Below are 21,054 nucleotides of genomic sequence, written 5' to 3' on the forward strand. Positions count from 1 at the left end.
ACTAAAAGAAAAATAATTGTAGTTACCAAAATTAAATGATGTCTGTAGGGTGCGTAAAAAATTTTCTATAGTACCTAGTCACAAGAGGTCTGAGATTTATCTGGGAAATCTCGGACCTCGAGTGACATTTATTGGGACTATTTCGTGAATAAAATAAAAATGTAAATAATACATATCCATAAAATTCGCCCACAAAATGTTAATAATTATTGTCATTTATGAATACTTAACATATTCAGACACTGTGAAGTCCAAATAGATGAATAACGATTCCTGCAATAAAGAAATTGAATGTTATTCAGTAATGCCAATTGAGAAAAGCAAAATACAGGTTTAAAAATGTTAATTACATGTACTGCGCTTTTCTCTTGTTATTATAACAGAAATACGTTTTCATTATGTGCTGAAATCATAATTTAATTTAAACATTTTTAAATGAACAATTGTTATGGAGGAGTGTCATTTTCTTTAGATAGTACAATGGACATAGAATTAGAAGATGGAGATGTAGATGTGGAAGTATGATTTCGCACTTTATTTAGTACAATGGATTCATGCTCATTGATTTATGAAAACAGTTGGCGACACTGACTAAATAAAAGAACGACCATGCGATAAACTGATAGTGATAAATCGAGCTGCTGAAATTATCGCGATGTACGACTGAGATTGGCTGGAATTCAAAATTTCATTACACTTCATTAAACCGAAAATGGAAAGACGTCATATAAACGAAAGTCATTCAGATTTCTCCACTAGTTTATAACAAAACAAAATAAATTATCGCATTTATATCTAAGCAGTTTCAGTTTTTTAACAATATTTTATAACATTTTACTAAAATATTTACATAATCACCAGAATATTAAAATATATATGGAATATTCATCAGGGCTTCCTTAATCTGTCTTAAAGTTTCATATGTATAGCTTTAAAAAATTATGAGATGAGCCAAATGTGAGCTGCTGTATTTTATAGTTAATTTATACTTGCTTCCTACTGAATTCACATCTCTCTCTGTGTGATAACCAATTAACGTGTTAAGTCTTACGTATGTACAGTAATTTGATCGAAACTTATCTGAAGAGACGTTTTTGTTTACATTGTCCTCTCACAAGTCTTGCGGAGTAGAGTTACACTCATCTCCACTGAGGAGCAATGACCTCAAGGATCACTGGTACTATTTGCAGCGTTACAACGCGTTGCATTTCGTATTCTCAAAACTATTGGATGTATCAAAAACATATTTGATAAAAAATTATCCACCATATATAGTCACGCACAGTGCATGCACGCTGTGCAGAAATCCGCCCATCAATTCTTCAGAATATTTCTCAATTAAAAAAACATTAAGAAATGAAATATGTAAATGATTTCTCTGTTTGCAGATTACCTTTCCGTAGGAAAATATAATGTGATACTGGTGGACTGGTCAGCGCTGGCCAACACTCTGTACTTAGAGGCGCAGGGTCGAGTCAAGGACGTCGGCGCGTATGTTGCTAGTTTCCTGGACTACTTGGTGACCAAAGGGGTGAGCCTGTCTACTGTGGCAATTGCTGGGCATAGTCTGGGTGCTCACATTGCTGGAGTAGCCGGAAATAGAGTATCAGGAACTCTTGCTAAAATTACAGGTAAGATTGAATAGGCTTTTTCCGGGCAAACCATAACAAAAAGAGTTTCATTTTTGATATTTTATAAAATATGAGACAAATGCCACAAGTCACTGGAAATCACTTTATCGTACAATAGTTAAAATAACACAATAAAATATATCGAAATAAGTAAGCATCATAGCCAGATACAGGCAAGATATATAAGTTATACGGGAAAAAGAATTGTCACGATTCATATACAGATTGTAAGAGGATAAGTGTCATTATTTTAACGGTTACCAGTTATAAAGTACAGGATTAGAATGTCCATGCGTCTAAATGGCATGAAATAATGTCCATGTTGAAAATGTCCATGCTAAATTGTCCAGAGTCAAACTGTCCATAGTTCTATAATGTCCACTTCACTCTGGTGTCCAGAGTCAAAATGTCCATTACACTCTATAATGTCCACTATATCCATTGTTCATAGTAGTTATAGTAACCTACGTAACATTATCAATTTGCAATGGATAGACCAGCTGAAATCTTGAATTCAAAAAAGGGAAGCCTTTCCTAAATTGTCGTGGATACTTGTACCACCATCACGACTACAACAGAGGTAGAACAAAAATTTATTGGAGGTGTAGCAAAAGAAAAATTTGTAATGCTTTTATGATTACTGGCAGCAATCTTCAATTTGGAGGCTTCTATAATGCGTAAATAATGAAGAAAACCAAGTATGGACACAAATCATCTACGTAAGAGTTGGACATACACAAATTAAGCAACCTTTAAATAAAACATACATCACAAATCAAAGACAAATACTGCAAATTGTGAAGAACTATGGAGGAATTCTCACATATCTACGAGAAACTGGATATCATCTGAAATCTGGAGCTGTATCCGAAGATGAAGATTAGTAGTTCAGTTTTGGCAAATGTAGGCAATGAGGAAAGAAATATCCTTTTCACATTTTGTTCTCATGGTCATTTAGTGTTATGAACATTATGTTCTCATGGACATTTTGTGTATGGACATTTTGATGTGACGGACATTTCCGTATATGGACATTTTGGTATATGGACAATATAAGGTGTAAGGATTTTAACTGATGATTATTCATGTCCTAAGGAAAAAAAAAGTCCTCACAATTTTTTTCTAATTCTAATATTTAACTAATTATTAGAGTGTCATTAGATATTTTGCAACGTTGCTGGTTGGGAAAGAGATGGTTTACAAGTACATAGTACAGCTCAAGCGGATACAGACATACCGGTACAAAACAACGCTCTGTTCTAATGCCGGGGCGAACAGGGCAATTGTTGTTGTTTACATAAAGCGAGCAGCAAATACAAACTTAAAAATCTAATTAATAGAACATTATGTTAAATTTACATTTTATATAACAATGTTGCTGCATATTTTTATTGTACGTCTAAAAAATAAACAATAATGGTTCACTGCACAAAATCACACGAACTTTTTTTCTAATGCAAAATGTTAATCTCTCCCGCTTCCGTAAAGCAATATCATTTTTAAGAAATTTCTCGTTGTGTGATTTTCGACTAGATAACTTTGTTTGCGGAAAACATTGACGGTACATCCTTCTTGCAGCATTTGAATTACGAAGACTTTCTCCATACATCAATAACTGTGAATGACATTGTAAGTTGTTTACCGAATACCTGTACTGAACTGTCATCCGCTCGGCAGAAGGTCTGTGGACAGGGAGCTCTTGAACTCGGCTGATGTTATCTGCTAAACTTTTTGAGTTATTGCAGTAAGGAAAAGCATTTTCAATCAATTATACATAATTCATAGTAACCTAATGAAACCCTACGATTAATTCCCGAAGACTCCGCATATTATTGAAATATTCAGACACTATTCCTTTCATTCTAAGCCTTAATTTTTTTTATTTTGTTCATCCACAGGTAACAAATGTGTTTCAGCCATTCCGAGCAAAATGGGAATTCCAATGAAAAAGTCTTTGTCAGAAATATTTGTTTATTATTAGAGCAATACATAGATAATGCTCTAAATGTAAATATTCTAATGTTTAATTTTTAGAAAGAAAATGTTTTATAATTTTTATGAGTATTGAATGTAAGTGGTCATGGCTGAGTAATAAGAACCGTTTTGTTACCCTAAAGTTTGCAGCACTTACTCATAGAGAGATCGATCAGCTGTTAATGTATGTTTTTCAAGGAGCTATTGTTGAAGAAATATTTAGAGAGTCTGGACTGTTAATTCAGAGCTCCAGGATTCAGGAACGTTTTACTCAGTACTATATTATTTCTGCCATTTATTTTCAGCAGTTTGGGTTAATGACAATTGATCTTACAGTTAAAGTGAATATTTTGACTTAGATGTGCCACAGTTGTTTTGAAACTGAGAAAATGAAGGAAATTAACACATCAGTAATATCTGTGACAAAATGTAACATCCGTTACATGGAAGAAACAGCTATAAAATATTTATCGATTACGTTTTTGTGAGTTAATAGGATGCCATGAGATTTGCATAGCTTTCACATGGGCACTATGAGAATGAATCTCTTTTTGCTTGAGGCAGAGAGCTGAGTTTTACACTTTTTGTTAATGAGGTATGAAGTGAGTTCACAAATCTTGTAACATCCGTGACGAAACCTTTTCTCCATTTTCTTCAGTAATACTCCTTCTGTTCCAAAATATGATATAGAAAGATGTAATTAATTCTGTTCCTAAATATGGTATAAGTTACATTTGTTAAAGTTCTCAGTAATATAATGTAACTTTAATACATCTTCTAGATACTTATTTATTTGATAAATTAACATAGGAAAACATAAACATTATGTATACTTCATTCTGTGTAATGTCAAATTAATAAAAGGAAAAACAAACATTGTTTTGAGAGAGGCCAATTAACATAAGAACTGCAATAAATTACAACTATTCATACGACTGTTGAGCCTTAGATGTTCTATTCAAAATTGACTGGGTTAGTGTCACATTTTCTGCAACAGGAGCACCAAAGCAGGTGCCCATTTGATTTCTTCATAATAAACTACTTAAATATTATAGTTTGATACACTACAGAAGATTAGAATCATTCACAACTGCACTGTCTGATAGTCTTTTCACTACGGAGCAGAATACCACACCGCGAAACATTTCGTGCGCGCATGCCCAATAATCATATTTGTTTTCTGTGTTACTATACCATATTTTGGAACGAAGGGAGTAGTACATTTTAGTCAACAAATTTTTTTCTCTACAACGATACTGGTCTTCTAAATTGATTCTAATAATAAAAGTTGACAAAAGTAATTTTATTTTCAATATATAGAACTTGAAAATAGTAAAAATGTAACATCCGTGACAACTGGAATGACTGGTTTGCGTTTACAAGGAATTGTAAGCACTTGAGCAATGAACCAAATCATGGACATGACACAAATAAATTGGTAATCTCAAAACGCTTCGAAAATGACGGATATATAAATTACGCCGTATGTATTACTCCACACTACTACTTCTTTCCATTGCGTTATAGGACTGGACCCCGCATATCCTCTATACGACAACGAACCGTCAGAGAACAAGTTGGACTCCAGCGACGCATCTTTCGTCGAAGTGATCCACACTTGCGGCGGTCTGCTGGGGATAAAAGATCCTCTAGGACATGCCGACTTCTATCCCAATGGAGGAGTTCCCACACAGCCGGGCTGTGGTCTAGATCTAGCAGGTAACAAAGCTTTCTTTTACAGAAGCCACATAAATTAAAATTACAATGCATACATTTTATCTTTCCACACTTGCGAAAGTACAGTGTACGCGGCAGTGAACAACGCAGCTGTCCATATGCGTCCTCTGAGTGCTCGGGTATGAGACTAGAACACACAAGATAAATCGTAGAATGGACAGTTATTTACAACTTGAAATTATAACAGTGGTAGGAAATGTTAATTTTTTTCAAATATGATGTTGAAAGTGTTTCCCATTTGCTGCGAAGCACTTGTTGTGGAGTCTAAACACATTTTGCAGCTCTGCTTCCGAAATGTTGGCTATTTCTTCTTGTTTTTAGTAACTTTGTAGCATTATATGCTAATGAACGGCTGAACCCCGTTTGTTGTACTTACTTCGTGAGAGATTTTCGCGGCGATTGTTCTAATCGAGCACTGATGTCATCTAACTTTTCCTCTGTCAAAACCTGAAGCCTTTGTCTTCTTTTCTTGTCAAATACTGATCCAGTAGTTTTGATTCTTTGCTCTATTACATTTCTGAACAGTGACTCAAGCAACAGAAACAAATAAAGAAATGAGACTGGACACTGCACACAATATTAGATGTAATGCTCTCAATTCAGTACTGCACACAATCGCAGATAACATCTTATCAGCGACTATATATGTGCTAGAACGGTAGCGAGCGCAGCTACTTACTACCGACTCTGGTCCCTTATAAGAGCGTAGAAAGATAAAATGTATGCATTGTATAAACCTATTTTGAGTCTCAATGTACTCTTAGCTAAATGTTTACATATATCTAATGAACATTCTTTTATTTTTTATGTCTTCATAATAATAACAATAATAATAATAATAATAATAATAATAATAATAATAATAATAATAATAGTAATAATAATAATAATAATAATAATAAATCATCGTCGTTTTCATTAACATTAGCATATGACTAAATATTGGAACATTAAATCTAAATCTTTTGAACAGTTTCTTTTGAACAGGTTTAGTTTGTACCTCAACAATACTTCTCTCTACATTTTTCTTCCCGTTTTCTATGATTTCTCAGTGGACAAGTTGGAAGTCTGAATATTATTTGGTCAAATGACACATAAATATTGCATATTTCAAGGGCAGTAAATTTTTCTGTGGGGGAATGTGGTTGGATAGGTATAATCACCGAATTCAGATCATCTGCAAATTATTTTTTGCAATTTTAACAGGTGATAAGGACAAAAAATGGTTGTTCCTATATTTACAGATTTTTCAATACTTCTATCATTATCACTCTTTCAAAGATTAATTATTCTTTCTTGTACATTCGGTGCCAACTTCATCTGAGGAGTGTATATCATTATTAACATTACATATAGCTAATAAATGTATAACATATGTTTTCCGTACAAACCAGTTTCTTAGGAAAATGTCACTAATGAATTAATATGATTTTATACAGTAACTTGTATACTTGTGTAACTAGATTAGAAAACATATGTTACCCGACTTCAAAATTAGATTTTAATTTTGAAATCGTTTTAAACAGAAAATCGATTTCAGTTAAGAAAAGAAGACAGCAATTTTATTGTCGTTTGTACTTTATATAAAAGAAAAAAAAACAAGTGTCTTATTAGGAGACAGAGGATTTTCGGTCCCGATCCTGAACGTTAGGTGTCCGTCAGTTGCAGGCAGGTCACTGAACTCATTGCTACGCTCCCTCCATAAGCCAAGGGACGTGATGTCTTATCACTGTATAGGGACCGAAAATCCGCTGTATGAGTATTAGTATGAAATATTTGTTCTGAATGTTTAAATATTAAAATACCACAACAAAGCACGACTTTTCGAAGTTTTGATCTAATAAACAGTATGAGAGAAGCAATACAAATTATGATCTTTGAAATAGTTACAGCAAGCAAAGCAGGTCAGTTTTAATTGATTAACTGCGATAAAGGTGAGGATAACTGCTTCCTTCCCTCTTTATTCTTCTCTTCTTGAAGGCTAATGTAGGGAAAATCGTTCAAAAGTCGTTTTATCTGAATTTGAAGAGTATCACTCCTTAAATAATGGCAAACCACTTATTTTCAAATATTTATTGCAATACAGGATCCTGCAGTCATAGTCGTTCCCACGACCTTTTCGGAGAATCCATTACTACATCAGTCGGATTCTATGGACATAAGTGCAGCAGCTGGGACGACTACGAAGCTGGAAGCTGCTCCTCCAACCCAACCGCACTTATGGGGGAGTTCACCAGTACGAGGTAAATGCCTAACTTGTGTGAATTGCTCTTACCTCTGGAAAACTCGTACGTTTTAGAGACAATGTCAGTGATCTTGCATGGAATGTCGGAGCGTTAACAGATCCTTTGTACGCTCGAAGTTTATTAGTCATTTGTTTTATCGAAGGGGCATATGGTTAACAAGCATACGGGATTTAATCCTGGGCCCTTTATCTCATCGTTGTTTGTATGATCATCAATGGCACTAAATTTTATTCCCAGAGCATGCGCTGAAGTACAATTAAAATTTCGCATCCTTTTTCTCCAGTTGTTCGAAACGTATCAAGCTCCTGTCGTTACGTACCTGTAACTTCGAAGTGGAGAAAGGGAAAAGCAAGGCTTCGGAGAAGAGGCTGAAGCTTCAGGATGATCTCACTTCGATGAATTAAGGGGAAAACATTGTTAATAGTAATAATATTAATCTTGAATCACAAATACTGAAGACAATAATACTACTGGGTGTTCATTTCAAAGTGTGTCATGACGTCACTGTTGGTGAGTCAGCGATTTGAAGCGAGTTTCACCTTTTATGTCAGAGAAGTTGCCTATTAATCAAGGCGTTCAATCTGAACTTGAGAACGTGTACGGTATAACTTGAACGTCGTAGCAACAGATGGCGGTCTATCCGGTCTGTGTGCTACTATAACCTCTTTCGAACTGTGTTTTGCGTGGGTAATTCGTACCCAGGGATTTCTTATCATTGGTTGCGTACGGCAACATTCCACAACACAAATCAAATGCTCCGTGTCCATGTTGACCGTCCAAGTTAATGTCAACAAATACGTAAGTAATCGTCCTAGCCCTTTCCCCATATCCCGACAGTAAGGAAAAAACTCACCTCAGTACGTGTTTCCAAACAGTTCACTTTCCTGCCACTACCGGCGTTACGGTACGTATCGGTAAGTACTCTTCTGAATGAACGCCGTACTTGCTAGACAACTTCTTTAGCACATAGGTAATACGCCTCTGCGGAAATGTAGGAAGATTGAATTCTCCAGGCTCATCGGCTAGCCACATGACGACATACAGCGAGCCATGACACATTTTGAACTGAACACGCAGTAGAAGCAACTGAGGAAGCCCTTGGTAAAAGAAAGCGAAGAGTTAAAAAATAGGTCTGAGTATTTGGAACCAGGAGATTGCTGATTTGATTGCAAATAAAAAGAAAGCTTATTTAAAACATTTACAAGACAAATCTATACAAAATGAAATTGAATATAAGAGAACATGTGAAATAGTCAAACGAGAAGTAACAAAGTTACATAAGAAATGTGGAGATACACATGTTACCGAGTTAGAATATTGTAACTTTCATTTCTGCTTGTACCACCACACATGTCAACAATGTGAGTTTTATTTCTTAATAATTCACCCTACAACAATGGGTATTCCACTCAACACAGCAACAGAGTCGTTATTGCACTCCGCACGACGACAATGACAATACACGTGTATTATTGAGAACAACAATTTACTCCTAATTTCAATTAATGTTCACACAGCACTGAGTGCAGAACAAAACTGTCAGTTCTCAGTTCACAATTCGCTTGCCTTGGCTAGTTCTTCTAGCTCACTGTTCAAGTTCACTGCACATCGAACTCCGGGTACGTCGCCCTCGCCTGAGGACTTCCTCCATTCTTAGTTTTTTTTACCAAAATGAATTATTGTTCAACATATAATTATTAATGAAATAAACTTTATTATTTCGTTAATAGTTACGGACTCACTTAAGTTCACTGCACGTCGAATTCAGGTCCACCTTGCTCCAAGACTTGAAGGCTGACTAAAGATTAACTGACTGACTTACTCGCGACTGACTTTTGTCGGCAACTCACGGTGTTATTTATTTATCAAGAACATCTAGAATGTTCTGCGTCGCGAAGCTTCTGGACCTCCACAACAATCGGTCTCCAGATGCTTCCTTCCCTTCGCTCAGTCAGTCGCTTTTTCTTCCCCCTCACTCCGCACCGCGGCTAGCGTCAGGGATTCTGTTCCCGTTTCCCCGCGCCTTCCCTCTCGCTAGATGCGAGGACAAGAATTTGCATATAATGTTTTAAAAATCACTGAATGTCCAAGAGAAAGATAAATTACAATTAAATTCAATAACGAAAAATGAGTGGTTAAAAAATTTTCAGAGATTTATGGACATAAAATCAGCAAGGAAAGAAAACTTATAAGATATCGGAAGAAATAAATATGGATACTATTACACTGGAAGAATTGGAAGAAGTTTTAAATAATTTTAAGATAAAAAATCTCCTGGTATCGGTAATACGAATATTAAACTTACAAAAAAGTACATGAACTATATTATATCGACTTCTTAATTTAATAAATATGTTCGATTTAAGGTATGCACCGGAAGAATGGAATACCGCAGTTATTATTTCTCTTTACAAGAAAGGAGAAAGAAATAATTGTAATAATTATAGAGGATTACTTGGAGCATGTTATAAAATCTATGCTAAAATAATAAGATGCGTAAATAAAATAGCAGAGATATTATTACTGAATTAGCTATACGGATTTAAAAGAGGAAAATCTACGACTGACTGTGATTTTACTGTAAACCAAATACTTGAGGAAAGGAGAGAACACAATCTCGAAACGCACATTTTGTACATCGATTTTGAAAAGGCATTTTATAAAGTAATTAGATCAGAACTGTGGCAAATACTCTCTGAAAATGGATATGCTCTGCAATTAATTAGAGCCATTCATAGCTTATATCAAAGCACCAGAATATGTATTGACAAGGAAAATGAGCCAGGATAACAAATGGTCGACATAAAATAAATAGAGGAGTGAGACAAGGGCGCCCATTGTCACCTACTTTATTTAATATTTATCGTAGCAAAGCCATTAGAAAATGGCTGAATATTTTGAAGTATGATTTTAAAGTTAAACATGAACTAAATGCCTTCTATTTGCGGATAGCCAAGTTATGTTGTCAAATTCAGAGTATCACCTCCAAATGGCTGCTCACAATTACAAAATGTAACCGACGAATATAATCTAAAAATATCAAATACAAAGATAAAAACAATGGCATTTAATGGAACCCAACATAAAATATCTAAAATTGTTATTGATTAAAAAAATTATTGAAGAAGTGAATAGTTTTAAATATCTAGGATGCAAAATTGCTTACCAGAAGAGATGTGGAAGAAAAACTCCACAATACCAATGGATTTGTGGAACTTTAAGGAGAAGTTTAGATAATAAAACATCAAAAGAAATACAAATGAAGCTCTACAAATCAATTGCACTACCAATGTTATTATACGGAGCAGAAACATGGACGCTTACAAAAGGAGCCAAACAACGTCTAGAAGCTTTGGAGATGAGGTTTTTGAGATGAGTATCTGGGACTTCATTATTAGAGGATATAAGGAGCGAAGATATTAGAAGTGGACTTCAGGTCCAGAGCATACTACAGCGTATTGATGATAATCAAAATAGGTATCTGTAGCATCTAACAGCTTTCCAAAGAGACCATTCCATATCACCCACGAGGAAGAAGAAATGTCAGTCGTTCGAGATTACGTTGGACGCAGCAATTTTAAGGGGACGGAACGGGCTACAAGGCTCAACTCTTGTTGTTGATAGTGAAGATGAATACTGTTAATTAAAAATCTTCTACATTAACGAGAATTAAGCTTGTAACCTGTTCCGTCTTCAAACAGCCATCTTTTCCTGGGTCTTACCACTTACGTTTGGTTTATATTCCAGTATTCATTCAGTCATTCATAATGTTCTGCCCAAGTGCAGGTCTTTCACTGCAAACCCAATATTCTCCAATCCTTCATATTTTCTATCTTCTTCTTTGTCTCCGCATATGATCCATATACAGTATATTAATGCCATCTATCATCTGATATCTTCTTCTGTACCGGACTCTTCTCCCGTTCACCATTCCTTCCAGATTTTATTTGTTTTACTATTTTGTCATTTTCCATTCTAACAATATATTGTTGTTCGAAAAGTTTTTTTATTGCATCTGGTATACTTATTTGCATTTCCCATTTTTGAGTGAAAGCTGTTTAAGTATTGCCCCTGATCACACATAATAGATTGATCAGCCTAATGCACTTTCACAACAACTTTTATCAATTTTACTATGCTGCAATCTAGCGACTGCAAAAAAAGTCATGTTATAACCCTGATGGAATTGCAGGGAGTAAGAACTTGCAGCAGTACTTTCACCTACCGGTCGTTACCAAAAAAAAAACACCAAGATCTGCATTATCCAAAATCTTTTATGTACAGTTTTCCTCTTTCATATAATGCCACTTCATAACATAGAAATGGCCAATGTGATATATATGTGATCAGGGGTATTGCCAAAACACAATGTGTGGAAAAAGCGCGCGTATTGTCATCTAGAAAACACTTAAATCAATATTTTCCAGTAGTTAGGACCAAATGTTGAAATGTAATAATCTTAATTCTCTCCTCTTTCATTTCAGCGCGTCTGGATCATATTACTTGAAAACAGCAAGCGAATCCCCGTATGCGCTGGGACCTTAAAGTTGTGCTCAACATTTCTTGAAGATGTACAAATTGTTTGTATTCTGTATATCCTTTTACTTATAAAGAGGGAACTAAAATAAAAACTCTTACATTTTTAATTAAAAATCTTCATTATGATCCTTTGATAATTCACCACTCGGTAAAAATATAGAAAAATAGACCTCTTCAATCTACATTGAATAAAGGACCTGAGTAATCTCTAAATTTTTTGACTGGCAATGAATCATGAAAGAGTGCACTAAGAAACAATCACTGACGACTAAAGAACCCATTTGTAAATAATGGCGGTAGTATTCGAATTTTTCTTTTAAGCATATGACGAAAAATCATATTTTAATATTCTCAGTATCTCGATACAGAGTGATATCTCTCAGGCCATCTTTCTATGCCTGTCGATCTCTCCATCTACATGCAAATTATAGGGTTCCTATACATGTACAGTAAATGTAATATTTTAGAGATGAGCAAGGGCTGGACTCGGGCTGACTTAATTCTTCACGTTGCTTTACGTGAGTAGGATAACTTGTGTCATCATATTATCATACAGTCCACCGTTACTGTTATCACGCATGACTGTGTATCGAGCGGACCCGGGTTCAAATTCTGGTTGGGACAAGTTACTTGGTTCAGGTTTTTCTTGGGGTTTCCCCTCAACCCATTAAGAGCAAATGCTGGGCAACTTTCGGCTTTGGACTCTGGACTCATTTCGCTGGATTGCCACCTTCATCTCATTCAGGCTCTACAGTATATAACCATAGCAGTTGAAAAGCGTCGTAAAATAACCAATTTAAAATATATATCATGTATGTATATATTTATTCACACTGCAAATGGGTAAATACACGGCGGCAGTGGTAACTAATTAAACGCAGTAATGACAATTAATAATAAACACAATTATTAAAAATACAATTAATAATAATAATAATGATAATAAATACTACTACTACTACTACTACTAATAATAATAATAGTAATAACAATAATAATAATAATAATGAGCATCCTAAATTAAATGAAGCACGATCACTTAAAATAATATTTAAAATAAATCTAATTTGTATCTTAACTCTAAGTTCGAACTAAAACCCACGAGTATGATATGTTCATACATGCACAAGTACCTTTCAGCATTACACTTATTTCGCTGTCAACTTACTCACTACACTGGAACTACGACACATTTCACTGGTACTATTCTGATTTCAGTAACACTTCAAAAACATTTCACTGTTCAAATATTTTGCACTACCACTATAAAGTATAAAACTTCACTGACACAAACACACTTTACTTAAACAACACACTTGACACTTCACTGACACAACACACTTCTTCACTTATACAACACTTCAAATTACAAACCATCAATTATACCCTTTAAATAGTGTGTACAATATACTACCGCCTATCAGTAAAGTCCTTAAACCTATTTTACATACATTTTTAATTATTGGTAAAGCCTTTAGTAACTCTGCAAGGTAAAGCATTCCAGTCCCTGATATTACGATTGAGAAAAGAAAATTTTTCAGAGTCCGTCCTCTGTCTTCTTTCCCTCAATTTATAAGAGTGGTCATGTTGGCTTGTAGCCTACAGTTCATGAATGTTTCTCAGTTCGCTCGGAGTAAAGCACATTATATACCTAAAATGGGTAGCTTACCTATGCAGAGCAGTCTTCAGTAGTGTAATCCAACCAAGCGAATTGGCGCATAGACTGAGAGCGCTTCGAGCAATATTGTTTTAGGCTAGTAAATCACAAAATTGCGATACAGTCTGTCTCTCTTGACAACTGAAGCACGCGGAACACCAGAACATTCTCCGTCATTGCAAAGATAGCCTACAGTATAACATGCGTCAATAACATTTACGTATTGAATTTATGTCTTACTTACTTACTTACTTACTTACTTACTTACTTACTTACTTACTTACTTATGGCTTTTAAGGAACCCGGAGATTCATTGCCGCCCTCACATAAGCCCGCCATTGGTCCTTATCCTGAGCAAGATTAATCCAGTCTCTATCATCGTATCCTACCTCCCTCAAATCAATTTTAATATTGTCCTCCCATCTACGTCTCGGCCTCCCCAAAGGCCTTTTTCCCTCCGGCCTCCCAACTAACACTCTATATGCATTTCTGGATTCGCCCATACGTGCTACATGCCCTGCCCATCTTAAACGTCTGGATTTAATGTTCCTAATTATGTCAGGTGAAGAATACAATGCGTGCAGTTCTGTGTTGTGTAACTTTCTCCATTCTCCTGTAACTTCATCCCTCTTAGCCCCTAATATTTTCCTATGAACCTTATTCTCAGACATTTTTAACCTATGTTCCTCTCTCAAAGTGAGAGTCCAAGTTTCACAGCCATTAAGAACAACCGGTAATATAACTGTTTTATAAATTCTAACTTTCAGATTTTTTGACAGCAGACTGGATGATAAAAGCTTCTTAATCAAATAATAACAGGCATTTCTCATATTTATTTTATGTTTAATTTCGTCCCGAGTATCATTTATATTTGTTACTGTTGCTCCAAGATATTTGAATTTTTCCACCTCTCCAAAAGATAAATTTCCAATTTTTATATTTCCATTTCGTACAATATTCTGGTCACGAGACATAATCATATACTTTGTCTTTTCGGGATTTACTTCCAAGCCTATCTCTTCACTTGCTTCAAGTAAAATTCCTCTGTTTTCCCTAATCGTTTGTGGATTTTCTCCTAGCATATTCACGTCATCCGCATAGACAAGCAGCTGATGTAACCCGCTCAATTCCAAACCCTCTCTGTTATCCTGGACTTTCCTAATGGCACAATCTAGAGGAAAGTTAAAAAGTAAAGGTGATAGTGCATCTCCTTGCTTCAGTCCACAGTGAATTGGAAACGCAATTTATGTCTTACTAGTTACTACTATATATTTATAGTGATGACCATCTACTCTGCAGTCCTCTTCGCCCGCGCTGTCAGTTGTGCTTCCTGTTTCGCTCATTGTTTGTTTCACTGTCGTCCCCATCATTAGCAGTATCTGATACATTATCGGAGCCATATTCAGCACTATGTATTTCACTATCGTCACTATCGTTGTCATCCATACCAACATTCATAAAACTTTCAATTTCGTCTCCTACTAAACCTTCTCGGCTCCAATAGTTACGTGCTAAATTTTGTGCTTGCGGAATAGTTTTTTACTAATACATTTTCAGGAACTTGCTTTGGATGCCTAATTTATTTCCCTGTTTTGGTAAGAAGCTTTGTCTAAACCACCCATACATCCGTTTGGTAGTCCAGGCATTAACCGAATCGTTAAACACTTTGTAAAATTATTACTGTCCATTTCACTAGGGTAATCAGCAGGCTTCGGCCTAGGGACACAGAGTAACCAGTATGAGGTTTAGAGTACACAGAGTATAAATGACGTCATGACCCGTGTGCAGTCACCCGACTGCAACAGCACAGGTGGGTCCGTAATGTGCATTACCGTTGTGTGTAGGTCTATTGCTGCTTGGCTGCAGTACGTGTAACAGGCTTCGGCGTAGGGACAGCTGATTGAAGGTTACAACTCACGTTAATACTTTAATGGTAGACATTTATTGTCTACACTAGGAATGTACTGTATATACTGCATGTGTACAGAGTGAAATATATTTTGTGCCGTACTGTGACGGACTGTTTACATGTTAATACACGAAGTAACGGCGCTCTTCATCTCCCACTCCACTCGACCAATAGAACACAATCGACCGTGCGTTCTGAACTTCATGCGATTCTGTGCCCAGGAGCGAAGCCTGGTAATCAGATAATTTTATTTTGAGTCGTACATTAAAAATGCACCTGGAACGAACCCATCTATCTTCTAGTATGAGTTACTATAAGTCTCTGACCTGCACTATGCTTTGTGTACACATTTCTGTACCGTGTAATGTGTATGAAACCACATTTCATCCGAGTAAACTACTGTACTGGCCTTTTCTCTCCAGATTCATTACTTTTTAAGGTACGTAGATAACATGCCTGCGTGCCACTATATCAGAGCTCTCAATTAGAATATGTCGCTCGTCCCTGTAGCCTATTATTTAACCTAAACCCCACTGACATGACAGTTTTCCTTGAAAATTCTTTACATCCACGAAACATATGTTCTTTCTTAGAAAATTTATGAAGCTTGCTTAATGATGAGATTACGTTCTTTATAGCGTAATATTCTTGAATGTGTGTCTTATTATACATTTATCCATATTGTCAACAACAATTTTATTGACAGGTGATGTTTTACGTCTCTTTGCTGTTGAAATACTACATCCTGCTACTTCTGCGTCTTACCTTCCTTTCATATTCTGCTAGCAGTGCTCTCATTTTTTTAAATGCTGCAGCACATGGTATTGCATTCTTTATAGGCAGGCTATTGTAAGCCCAGCAATTTTCTCAATATCACAAAATTTATTTAAATTCTATATTGTACGTTTGATTTGGCCACGCAGCCTTTTTTTCTTTCGGTATTATGCACTTACAAGGAACTCTAGCTAGATTGGCAGCAGACGCGATTATACGTGGTGAGTAAACACTGTTAGTAAGCTTGTAGTTAAAGAGGCGAGACTTGGCATGTGAGTTGCGCGAGAAGGGAAAGGTTAGGCGATCAGAAAAAGAGTTTGAATTAAGAGGGGTGACGGTCGTTTATATTACACGAATCTACACACACGGAATTTCAGCTCAGACTAAAAACTTATCTTCCCCCTCACTACCCACTAGTGATATAGACACGGTGCATGACAGGGTCACAGGACAGATCTTACCTCGTCTACTATACGAATCTTTCCCGCTACTACAGGGACATCATTTTATTTTTACTAACATTTTTAATATTCACCTGGCTATACCTTTAGAGAACCGGAAACACCGTTCGCTACCCCCTTCCACAACTGGAGTTCGATGATACTGGCGTAAAACACAAACAAATCACTTTACTAGGTATAGGAGGGAAGAAAAGTACTTCATCCATTTACGTAAAGTAGGAAATATCGCGATTTTGGAGTTCGATAATTTTCATTAGGTTTTTATTTAATCAAAATGCAGTACTGTATTAAGAATAAGTGTTTTTACTCACGAACTGAGTTATCCATGCGAACGTGTTCATTATGCAGTGTATATTATACTGTCTACACCACATTAGCGTACACTATAGAGAATGAAGTTCAATTGAAAAATAATCATAATATGGATATTTAAACACATTTTTGAAAATGGTAGCCGTTCATTCCGATAGCCTAGAGGCTTCAGTTCTTTTGTGCATATTACCGCACTATAGACTATTGCATCTAATTCCAATTACCAGTTTCGTCCTTCGTACTAGTAACTCATGCTGAAATAATTCTGTACCTACTCTACAAAAGAGTACCTTACGTACTGTAAATTCAATCTTCACTTCTGCCCAACCCACACAGATAAAATTACTCAGACATGCTATCTACTGTTCGTCCAAGTGGTTATGCCGCAGGATCGTAGAAAGGAGGGAAATCACGTGACAGTTAATTACTTAACGAGGCTCTTTTATTTAAGTTATTTTAAACAGTTGTATAATATTACGCAAACATCCAATTCCTAACAGAAATTAATGTTTTCATAAAAGAGCTAAGACAGCCCTGCTTTTACAGAGGGGCGCGCAGAAGCAGGTGGGGGAAATCGGGATGCGACGTAGGCAAACGGACAGTACCTGTGCGAAAATATGATTCAATATTAAAAGTCCTTTCGTCACTGGAAAACGCGAAGATATTTCTGGAACGTACTATACTCAATAACTCAGTGCTGTTTACTATAAGCGGCCTTGATTCTGTCTGGAGAACAGTTGAAACTTCATTAGTAGAAGGGGTGGGAGTGAAGTACATTCAAAAACTCAGGTACAATAAAAATTGAAGTAAAAATAAAATGATGTCCCTGTATATGGATTGTATGGACAGTAACATGTGAACAATCTGTTCTTTTTTCACAATAACTTGAGGTGATTGAAAGGTAGGCTATATAATTCAGTCCGTTAAAGTATTATTAGAACAAAATTATGCATTGACAAGCATATAAAAAGACTACATAAATTTTCAATTTTTAAGTCATGTTGTTTATTAATGTTCTGTACTTCCTTTTCGAGCACTGCAAAATGCGCACTTGGAAATTAAAAAATAACTTATTAGTGCATATAAAATGTGTATTTATGTTTGTGAGGAGGGGGGCAGATCTAGAGCGATACTGATGTAGAAGGTAAGAATAAAAGATGAGTACTGTATATAATGATAAAGAGAAATATTCATTCTCTATCACGATTAACAACTTACTTAAATAAGTACAAAGAATACAATTATTTTGTTATCCAAATTAATAATGTGATTTAGACATTCCATTGTATGTCAATGTTAATGTTATGTTTTATTTAATGACGCTTGCAACTGCCGAGGTTATATCACCGTCGCCGGTGTGCCGGAATTTTGTCCCCCAGGAGTTGTTTTACATGCCAGTAAATGTACTGACATGAGCCTGTCGCATTTAAGCATACTTAAATAACATCGACCTGACCCGGGATCGAACCCGCAACCTCTGGCATAGAGGGCCAGCGCTATACCAACTGCGCCAACCAGGCCGAAACCATGGTATATTAGTAACGTGAGAAAATTGCCATTTCGTTTATTCTTTATCTTCGTATTGAACATTGATGTAATGTGGTATAACGTAAGTGTAAGTTGTATTTGTTCTAATAAATCATTCCAAGAAATTAATGTTTTGTAAACAGCGCCAGGGAAACTTAATTTCTAGACGGCCCTCGTATTATGTCGCTTTTCGGAAACGTCTCCTTGGACTCTGGTTGATCAAAGTGAATTTCTTCTAGTGGTGATATCTCAAGGACAGAGTGTATGCTCACCGACCTAGCATTATTCTAAAGTTGAAGAATAACATCGAGCGAAAGTTCAAGGAATTCCAAAAATTATTCTGAGGAAACTGGTAGATAATTTCGGAAAAGCTGAGGTTTGTCTGACATCGGGTGTAAATCACCTGACTGACATTATTTTCAAAAAGTGACTTTGTAATATAATGCTTTCAATTGTAATTTATTTTCATTTGGCTAGCGAATATTTAATTCTAAATTAAAGAGTTCAATTCAAAGTTACTAATTCTGCAACTATTTTGCAGTCATTCTGTACTTTTATTGATCTTGGAAAGATAAAAATCTCAGGATATAATGGAATATGAATTGCACACATGTTCAGATAACACAGACACTTAACTCTACAAGTGGTAACGAGATTATAATATAACATTTACATTTAGCTATATCTCATCGATAAATTTGTCAGCGTTCGAAATTAGTTATTGGGCAAGCGTAACATCGCTTGAAGCGGATCGCGGAATTCCAATTAAAAATTACGTACCTTGCAATTCGAACAACCTGGCCAACAAATTTCAACATTTTCTCTGTTACAGAAATTAAATTACTAAATTTCAATATGCGTTCATGCAGAATACGAAAATTGCTACAAAATTGTCAGATACATTATCTTCACTTAACTTTAAAACAATTATATTAATTGGTTACATTTTTTTCTTAAATCTACTTATGAAGTCCTTAAACTACCTCTAACTCATATCTACCTGGAACTTTTTCCTTCATGTTTCTTTATAAATGTCACATATCTTCATTGTAAGGACCTAAGAAGTGACGAGAAACAAAAATTTTAATCAAGTTTATTTCAAGCACAAGTAGCCGTTCGAGGCTGGGTAGTTAACGACCCACTGGGCAGATGCGATATCTCTAGTGTTAAATAATGTTCTGTATTGAAGTGGGGAATTCTTACAACAGGAACAAGAGAAGAGCGCGCCAAAATGGATTCATTTGATGAGAAATTGATCACTTTGTGTCAAAGTCATCATCGTCTTTATGACAAAAAACGAATCATATTAAAGTAATTTGTTAAAAGAAAATATATGGAAGCAAATAACTTACGAAATAAAATCTGAAGGTAGGTTTTAATTATATTAATATAGTATCTTTTTACTTTATGAAAAATGTAAACATTACGTATTATTTGTATAAGATATTTTCTTTTCTTCCAGGTGTGGAATAAATGAATATTTATAGCAATACATGTAGATCCTGCATACACAACCTAATACAGTTTTTAAGAATAAATTGCACTGCTACATCGTCATTCATCGTCAAAGTATCCTTTTTTCTTTTCCATATCCTTCAATTACTATCTTGTTTTGACGTTAGCGTTCTGTTGGCATTGTGAATGATAAGGCGAGTCCTCGGAATGGGACTGATTTTATGGTGCGACCACAGAAAAAGAATGAGGTTATGAGATTTGGTACTTAGAATGTCACGAGTCTTTATAGAACTGGAGGGGTAACAACAAAACAGAACACAACATTAGGAAAGACCAGGAAAACAGAATTGAACAGGTTACATCAGTTGCTTGTTTATGCGGATGGCGTGAATATGTTAGGAGAAATTCCACAAACTATTAGGAAAAACATGAGAATTTTACTTGAAGCAAGTAAGGAGATTGTTTTTCGGGATTTAGTTCCAAACCTAAGTATAAGATTATATCTCGTGACCACAACATACATGTAGTACCAAATGGGAATATAAAAGTTGGAAATTTATCCTTTGAAGTACCTTGGAGCAACAGTGTGGAATGGAATGGAATGGAGTTTAAGTGAGGGGGGCACGGATGACCCAGCACTGCGACCTCTTGAGATCTATTGCGCTAACCCTCGATATGGAATGAGTTGCGTGTCATAGATGCCCTACACGCACCAACCAAACCACATGACTCCCTGACGACCGGTCCCTATAGCTAACAGAAATCCATATACCATTCCTGCTTCGGCAACTTCCCCCAAGGCCTCCCTGTCGGTCCAAGGTGAAACTACAAA

The 21,054-nt window shown here is 35.7% G+C and overlaps 1 protein-coding gene across 1 annotated transcript in view; it reads left to right on the forward strand.

The window, feature by feature from the left end:
* The window catches only part of LOC138702789 (uncharacterized), a 110,059-nt gene extending 97,831 nt beyond the window's left edge, over positions 1 to 12,228 (forward strand). Inside the window, exons 12-15 of the mRNA XM_069830087.1 lie at positions 1,389 to 1,631; positions 5,133 to 5,324; positions 7,429 to 7,585; positions 12,073 to 12,228. Coding sequence (XP_069686188.1) covers positions 1,389 to 1,631; positions 5,133 to 5,324; positions 7,429 to 7,585; positions 12,073 to 12,133 — 653 coding nt within the window. The 3' untranslated portion in view covers positions 12,134 to 12,228. The remainder of the gene's footprint in view (positions 1 to 1,388; positions 1,632 to 5,132; positions 5,325 to 7,428; positions 7,586 to 12,072) is intronic.
* Positions 12,229 to 21,054: the final 8,826 nt, after the last annotated feature.

The sequence above is a fragment of the Periplaneta americana genome, chromosome 7 (assembly GCF_040183065.1).
Source record: "Periplaneta americana isolate PAMFEO1 chromosome 7, P.americana_PAMFEO1_priV1, whole genome shotgun sequence".
In the NCBI taxonomy this organism is placed as follows: Eukaryota; Metazoa; Arthropoda; class Insecta; order Blattodea; family Blattidae; genus Periplaneta; species Periplaneta americana.